The sequence below is a fragment of the Epinephelus moara genome, chromosome 16 (genome assembly GCF_006386435.1).
Source record: "Epinephelus moara isolate mb chromosome 16, YSFRI_EMoa_1.0, whole genome shotgun sequence".
NCBI lineage: Eukaryota > Metazoa > Chordata > Actinopteri > Perciformes > Serranidae > Epinephelus > Epinephelus moara.
The window spans coordinates 2,759,807-2,768,025 of record NC_065521.1 but is presented as its reverse complement, the minus strand read 5'-3'; the positions used below and the strand labels follow the sequence as shown (position 1 = coordinate 2,768,025).

Here is an 8,219-nt window from a genome sequence, read left to right as displayed (position 1 = left end):
TCTCTAACTGATTTACCTCTCTTGAATAAAGATAGGGATAAAGCTCCATACAAACAGACAGAAAATACTACAAAGAGATGCAAAGGAACCCCCCAAAAGAAACTAAACGAACACAGAGACACAAAACAACCACAAACAGACGCAAAACGACCACAAATTGAGTACAAAGAGATTCTAACGACTACAAAGAGACGCAAAACTACAGACACAAAATGACAACAAAGAGACACAAAACAACAAACACTCACAAAATGACCACAAAGAGATGCAAACAACTACAAACAGACACAAAACGACTACAAAGAGACATGAAACAACCACAAAGAGATACAAAATGACCACAAAGTGAGTACAACGAGATGCAAACGACCACAGAAACAAACGACTACAAAGAGACGCAAAACAACTACAAACAGACGCAAAACAACTAAAAAGAGACAAACAACAAAGATACGCAAACGACTACAAAGAGACACAAAACGACCACAAAGTCGCAAAACAACACAAAACAACTACTAACAGGCACAAAATGACCACAAAGAGATGCAAACAACTACTAACAGGCACAAAACGGCTACAAAGAGACACAAAATGCCCACAGGGGGACAGAGAACTACTACTAGGGGATGCAATACGTCCACAAACAAACAAAATAAAAATACTACAAAGAGGCACAAAACGACTACAAAGAGGCACAAACACCAACTAAAGTAAACAAACAACCACAGAGACATAAATCAGGACTGAATTGAGCAGAGGACTCAGAGGGGTCCAGATTCACAATGTTTCACAGTTTTTCATGGTGTTTTATTTCCTCTCGAATTAAAAGTGACGGCAATCGAATAAAAACAGAAAACAATGACACTTATTGAAACCCACAGGCTCCTCCCAGGGGGCGTGGCCTTCCCTCTCCACTCAGCTGTCAGTCAAAGTCGGAGCCACCACTCGCTGTCTCCTCTCCTCAACAACAAACAACAAAAGTACTGCTGAAGTGCAGTATCACTGCTCCTGCTGCTGCTGCTGCTGCTGGGTGAGTACACACTGTACACACTGTACACACTGTACACACTCTGCTGCTCACACTCTGGTCTGTCAGCGAAACATTTGTTCACTGGTTTTGTCTCCACATGAATTAATGTGCTGGGTTGGACTCTGGGAGTCCAGGTGAGTGTGCGAGCCGTGCCGAGGTGAAGATGAAGCGCTCCCTGGGGATCTGTCTGGTGGTCTGCTCCGCTCTGATCGGACTGGGTACGTTTGATTCTCTGGATTTAACTGTGACAATTTGCTCTGGAACTGGTTTCATCTCATGGATCCAGAAAAACATGAATTAAGAAATTAAATAATTTGTAGTTTTTCATTTTAATCTTGATCTTTGATTTTAAAACTCGCTGGCTAAATAATTAAAGGTCGCAGTTTGTGTTTATAAAAGATCAAAGATAAAGTGGTGGAGCTCTCTTTACTGATGGCTGAAGTATGGTATCATCGGACCATCAGGTCCCACACACGGCCGAGGTTCACGACCCTGTTGATGTGTTGTGTGTTTCAGGATCGGCCATCCGGTGTTACAGCTGTAAGGACTACACAGCCAGCTGCACCAAACAACGAGAGTGTAGCTATGACGACGCCTGTCTCACACTCACCGAGAGAGGTACCTGCACCACGACCACCAGAACACAGAACGCCGTGTCTCAATAAATCAATAAGTAGATAATGGACGCAGACACTGTGACGTCACGCATTAGTTTGTGGACTCCCATTCTGAAGCTGAGTTCAGCATTTTGGGCGTCACCATCTTGGATTTTTGGAGCCATAAGTGACGCTAGCTTGGTTAGCATGGCTCATTTACAGCTATGGTTAACTTTGATCATGCTAATGCTAACTTTAGCTCCTGAAGAATAGACTGTGAAAACAAAATGTAGTTACAGAACAACTGAACACCCGACTCCTTAGAGGGTCTTTTAGTTCAACCAAACACTGCACGACTTTTTAGGGGACCAAAACAATTAGTTGAATGATATAAAAGTTCAGCCCCCGTACAGTTCTCATGAAATGACCACAAGGATGCAAACACCAACCACAAAGAGACAAGAAACATACTGAAAGAGACGCAAAATGACTGGTTTCCAAATGACCCAGAACATTTCAGAAATGATAACAAAGACACACGAAATGACCGCAAAGAAAAACAAAACAACCACAGCGACGTCACACTTTGGTCTCTTATTTTGAAGCAGAGTTTGACATTTCGGCATCACCGTCTTGGATGTTTGAAACCAGAAGTGACCATATTTGGAAGAGAGGGTGGCAGTAACGCCAATGCTAGCTGCTAGCTTGGTTAACATGGTTAGCATGGTTCATTTACAGCTATGGTTAACTTTGCAAACGCTAATGCTAATTAGCATTAGCAAACAGTAAACAGTGACAACAAAACATACTTACAGGAAAACATCAGTCCATCAGATCTGAAACAGTCTGAGCTTCAGGGTTCTACTGACGTTCTACTGTCTCTATTGTTCTGCAGGTGGAATGACTTACCGTCAGTGTCTGAAGTACTCAGACTGTGAGTACGGCCGACTGTCCCAGATGTTCCCCCAGGTGACTCTACTCTACTTTATTCTCTACACTACTTTACTCTTCTTTATTCTACTTTACCTAATGCCTCTTTACTTAATTCTACTCTACTTTATTCCACTTGACCTAATGCTACTTTATTCTACTCTACACTACTTTACTCTTCTTTATTCTACTTTAAATTACTTTATTCTACTTTACATTATTCTACCGTACGTTATTCCACTTTACCTAATGCTACTTTATTCTACTCTACTTTATTCTACTCTACACTACTTTACTCTTCTTTATTCTACTTCATTTCATTCTACCCTAATTTATTCTACTTTATCTAATGTCACTTTACTTTCTTCTACTCTACTGTACTTTATTCTACTTTACGCCATTCTACTTTACTTTATCCCACTCTACTCTACTTTATTCTACTTCATTTTATTCTACTCTACTTTATTCTACTCTACTGTACTTCATTCTACTTCACTGCACTTAATTCTACTTTATTTCATTATGCTCTAATTTATTCTACTTTACTTAAAGCCACTTTATTCTACTTTACTTTGTTCTACTTTACTTTGTTCTAATTTTATTTATTCTACCCTTCTTTCATCTACTTTACCTAATGCCACTTTATTCTACTTCATTTTGTTCTACTTTTCCTTTTTTCAACTTTTTATTCTACTCTACTGTACTTTATTCTACTTTATTTTATTCTACTTTACCTAAGGCCACTTTACTTTATGCTACTTTACTTTATTATACTCTATCCTACTATAGCCTCCTCAACTCTACATTATTCTATTGACTTTATTCCACTCTACTTTATTCTACTGTATTGATCAGCACCTTTAACTCCTGTTTCCAAAGAAATAAACTTTACTTCTTAGAGCAGACAAGTGTTTGACTCACCTGTTTCTTCAGACACTCACATGAAGTGTCCTGGTCCTGGACTCAGGTGGTCCTGGACTCAGGTGGTCCTGGTCCCAGGTGCAGATGATTGTGGACTCAGGTGCAACTGGACTCAGGTGGTTGTGGACTCAAGTGGTCCTGGACTCAAGTGGTCCTGGACTCAGGTGGTCCTGGAGAGATATCTGGAGGTGATAACATGTTGACGAGTTGTTCCACCTGATCACTGATCAATAACCGTATCAATCTTTTCCAGGTCTCCAGTTTCACCTTCAAGTGCTGCAACTCAGATCTGTGTAACTCCGCCCCCTCCTCTGCATCGATGTCTGTGATTGGTCTTCTGGCCTCAGCGGCAGTCATGTGGTGGTGCGTCCACTGAAGAGCCGCCCTGTGGCCGAAACATGTAACAACAGCTTCTCTAACAATCGATCAAAGATCAATACATCCAGTCACCTGATCAATACATCAGTCACCTAATCGATACACCCAGTCATCTGATCAATATCTATCTGTAAAGACAGATTCAGGTGCTGATCGATCGATCATTAGAAGCTTTAACTGATCATTTATACACTGTAAAGAATCTATTCATCAGGTTAATTTGATCGATCAATAAGACGTTTCCATGGTAACACAGCTGTTGACAGGAAGCTGCCCCTCTAACCACAGACCCTTTCAAAATAAAGTGTAACTGAAAACGATCTGAAGCTGCTTCATTAACTGTCAGTTTAATCAATAAACAGTGACGAACCCTACGACTCTGTCTCATTCATTGATTTTTGATTGGCTGGAAGTGGACATGGTCCCGTTTCTGGGGGGTTTCCAACATGTTCTCCCCGTGTCAGCGTGGGTTTCCTCCAGGTGCTCTGACATGTTCTCCCTGTGTCAGCGTGGGTTTCCTCCAGGTGCTCTGACATGTTCTCCCTGTGTCAGCGTGGGTTTCCTCCAGGTGCTCTGACATGTTCTCCCTGTGTCAGCGTGGGTTTCCTCCAGGTCTCAAAGGTCTTTGAGAGTGTAGAATACAATCATCTGAGTAGTAGACAAAGTGAATGTTCTTACTCCATCACAGTATGGCTTTAGGAAAAAGACTACTACCTGTACGGCAGTTATTGATCTCATTGAAAAGATTAATGACGCTATTGGAAAAAGGTGAATGTGGCATTTGAGGTGTATCTTTAGATCTATCGACACGATTGATTTTTAGACTCGTTCAAACACATTACATCACTATGGTGTCAGAGGTGCTCACACTTAGCTGGATCGAAAGTCATATGTATGGGAGACAACAATATGTTGACATTAATGGTCACAAAAATCTTTATGTAAATCCATCAAATATGGGGTCCCCCAAGGCTCTATTTTGGGGCCGCTCCTCTTTATCCTATATATTAATGATTTTGTAAATTCTTCATCTGTTCTACATAAAGTATTGTTTGCAGATGGTACAAGCCTGGTTTTGTCACATAAGAGTCCACTTGAAAGACAAGATATCCTGAACAGGGAGTTAGTGAAAGAGGACACACGGTTTACATGCAACAAATAATGCCTAAATAATAAAAGTCAGTCATGTTCGTTGCTTTTGTGTATCTGTTTGTTGTTTGTGTGTGTGGACCCCCTCTTGTAAGCCTTGTTTAGCTTTCCTGGGGTGACCCATTTCACATGTCCTATGTGTGTTGAGCTCAACACATTTGAAGAAATTCCCTGATGTGTGAATCAATAAACAAACATGAAAACAAACATTGTACATTCTTACAGTGAAGTGTTACTCCATCGTTCAGTACTTTTTTTCCAGCAGTGAAGAACAATATTTTTCAGTGTTGTGTTGTACTGCTTAAAATACAGTGTATATTTTTTACAGTGTAGAGGAATATCTCTGAGTGTATTGTTGTATGGTTTTAGAGTAACACATTTTTTACAGTGTATTGTTGATTTGTTGTAAAAGTAAAAATTACTACAGTTGGTAATTTTTTGTAGTGTAGTACGTTGTTTGGTACTTTTATTCAACAGTGAAGAACAATATTTTTTACAGTGTTTCAACTTAAAAGGTATTAAATTGTTACAGCGTTTTGGTTTTTTTTTACAGTGTTGTATTTATTGTGTTTTAGTGTGGTGTTGTGTTGTTTTACAGTTCACCGTTTGTTTGTTTTTTTCCCAATAGTGTGTGTGTGTGCGTGTGTGTGTGTGTGTGTGTGTGTGTGCAACAGGAAACGCCTTCCCGAACCACTCAGCTGTTCCGGATGTCTGACGTCACGTTCTGTCAAGTTTTCTACCAAAAAACGGTTAAAAAACGGAAACAAAAAGACGGACTTTAAAAATTAAAGCACGACTCTAAGCATGACTCTGATTATTGTGTCAGTAACCTTAATTATTTTTAAATGATTTATTATTTTTATAATTAATCAAAAATATTTAATTAAATACAATTTTTTTAGTTTTGTTCTTTAACTGTTGTAGATGAAACTAAGAATTAATTAGTTTCTGTGTTTTACTGATTTTCGGAAGTTTTAAAATTAAAGTCACAGATATAAATATAGCGCGAGGCTTTTATTGTGAAGGTGATGACCGGAAGTGTTGTGGTGTCAGAAGAAGAAGAAGAAGAAGGAGAAGGAGCAGCAGAAGTTGTTGCAGCTGTCAGGATGAAACTTTGACCAGAAGCAAAGAAGCTGCTGCTGCTGCGTCATCATGGCTCTACAGGTAAGACGGCTCCTCACCTGTGAGGAGGCGGTGACCTTTGACCTCTGACCTGCAGCCAGACATCAGAGCGGACCGCCGCCTCTCGGCTCGTGCAGAACCCCATAGAGAAATCTGTTGATTTAAGCGGTGGGTAAAAGGCTCCGGTTACCGGAGAAATCTCGGTGTTTAGACCGAATTAAACAGAGTTAACGGAGCGGAACGGTTCTATACGGAACATTAAAGGTTCTCTCGTTAAAGAAAAACACCAAACACCGCACAGAAACCGGAAGTTTGACCGCGTAAACACGCAGAAAAATCATGTGTAATTCTGCAGGAGTTTGGTTGGAACATCGTGAGGCTGAACATCATCAGAAATATTTAATACAGCTTCTCTCTGAGTGTTTTACATTAAAATAAGTCGAATTAAACACAAGTTTGACTTTTGCTGAAATGTTTAAAAATCTGTTAGAAAACATGTTCTGAAAATAAACAGAGGTTATAAACAACAACAAAAACATAAACAGCTGCCTGAACACATAAGAAAATATAAATATTCTGTTGGAGTCTGTCAGACATCACAGGCAGGAAAATTAATATAAAAATAATACATTTAATAATAATAAAAATAAAATAATTAATATTCTATAAATACAGAATAGTATTGAAATGTATTGATATTACACATTTTCTAACTAACAATAGAATTAAATTAAATAATAAAGATTACAAACACGTTAATATCTTTTAAAACTGACGGTTTGTACTGTTTAAAAATAAAAATATAAAAATGTCACAGAGGAAAAAATAATGTAAAAACACTACAAGAGTGTGAGAGGAATATTAGAAAGACCTGAAAGGAATAAAACAGAAAGGATATTTAATAAAAATCAGTTTTCTTCTGGAGACGATAAACAAATACAAAAAAATAAATTAAAATAAACTTAAACTTCTGTTTGAAAGATTTTCTTTTAAAAAAATGAAAAAAATTGAAACACTCCTGTCTGACTGCAGACTCGTACAGATATACATATTAACATCTCACAAACATTTGTTTTACATGTTTACTCAGGAAATAAATACAAAAAAACTATGTCCTGTCAGAAAAAGAAGAATGATGGTAAACGTCCAGGGTTCAGTTTTCTGCTGCAGGCTGGATGTTTAACAGATGAACGAAAGACGACAGGAAACAGGAAGTGTGCGTTCAGCAGTGAAAACATGAAGCGACGACGACCTGACGCTGCGGACAGAGCTCTGGTCAACAGGAAGTCAGGTTCATGACTTCTCCTGTCACACACACTCAGAGGACGTCTGGTGAAGGAGCGTGACAGCGTCAGAGACACAGAGGGCGGAGTCTGTACATGTTTGTTTGTTTGTTTCAGGCCGAGGTTCTCTACGACTTCACGGCTGAACCAGGAAACAACGAGCTGTCAGTGAGACGGGGAGAGACCATCTGTGTGCTCGACCAGGTAACACACACATCAGTGTGTATGTAAACATGACACACACACTGAGTTTTGACGGGGGTGTGTGTGTGTGTGTTTGTGTGTGCAGACGGTGGGTGGAGGCTGGATCAAAGCCCAGAACTCCAGCGGACAAACCGGTCTGGTACCTGAGGGATATTTACAGGTGAACACCACAAACATCCACAGGCTCCGCCCACATCCTGGGGCGCCTTTGCCCAAATTGCCCAATGTTTTCCACCAGTGTTTCTCTCACAGAACGTTTTTACAGACACTAATGAGTCCTGATAATGACAACACATCGTCAAACTGTATCCCATAATAAGCCTCAAAGCAACCTGCTGCTGGTTCTGCAGCAAAATAATAGTTAGGCCAAAGTTATGTGGTGGTTGCCAAGCAACAATTTAAAAAGACACAGCAACCTGCAAAATGCGCTCTGTAATAAACAACGGAGTCATCTGCATACAGAGAGACTCTGCACTGATTAACCAACCACAAAGAGACGCAAAACAACCACAAAGAGACACAAAACAAACACAAAGAGACACAAACAAACACAAAGAGACACAAACAACCACAAAGAGACGCAAAACAAACACAAAGAGACACAAA

The 8,219-nt window shown here is 39.6% G+C and overlaps 3 protein-coding genes across 4 annotated transcripts in view; 2 read left to right on the top strand and 1 right to left on the bottom strand.

Moving 5' to 3' along the window:
* Window positions 1-3,661, bottom strand: part of dytn (dystrotelin) — a 12,886-nt gene extending 9,225 nt beyond the window's left edge. Inside the window, exon 1 of the mRNA XM_050066309.1 lies at window positions 3,478-3,661. The gene's annotated coding sequence lies outside the window, so the exon portion shown is untranslated. The remainder of the gene's footprint in view (window positions 1-3,477) is intronic.
* Window positions 898-4,226, top strand: LOC126403583 (CD59 glycoprotein-like). The gene is made up of 5 exons (XM_050066337.1): window positions 898-1,030; window positions 1,165-1,248; window positions 1,547-1,648; window positions 2,522-2,595; window positions 3,731-4,226. The coding sequence occupies exons 2-5, from the start codon at window positions 1,194-1,196 to the stop codon at window positions 3,851-3,853; spliced, it is 354 nt and encodes a 117-aa protein (XP_049922294.1). The 5' UTR covers window positions 898-1,030; window positions 1,165-1,193; the 3' UTR covers window positions 3,854-4,226.
* A 1,814-nt stretch (window positions 4,227-6,040) lies between these two features.
* LOC126403568 (sorting nexin-9-like) overlaps window positions 6,041-8,219 on the top strand; it is a 7,335-nt gene continuing 5,156 nt past the window's right edge. For both annotated transcript variants that reach the window (XM_050066315.1, XM_050066314.1), the window contains exons 1-3: window positions 6,041-6,168; window positions 7,527-7,613; window positions 7,699-7,773. In XM_050066315.1, coding sequence (XP_049922272.1) covers window positions 6,157-6,168; window positions 7,527-7,613; window positions 7,699-7,773 — 174 coding nt within the window. In that variant the 5' untranslated portion in view covers window positions 6,041-6,156. The remainder of the gene's footprint in view (window positions 6,169-7,526; window positions 7,614-7,698; window positions 7,774-8,219) is intronic.

Coding starts and splice junctions, on each gene's coding strand:
- LOC126403583 (XM_050066337.1), top strand. CDS start 1,194: ATGAAGCGCTCCCTGGGGATCTGTCTGGTGGTCTGCTCCGCTCTGATC. Junction 1,649..2,521: donor TCTCACACTCACCGAGAGAG/GTACCTGCACCA, acceptor ATTGTTCTGCAG/GTGGAATGACTTACCGTCAG. Junction 2,596..3,730: donor TGTCCCAGATGTTCCCCCAG/GTGACTCTACTC, acceptor AATCTTTTCCAG/GTCTCCAGTTTCACCTTCAA.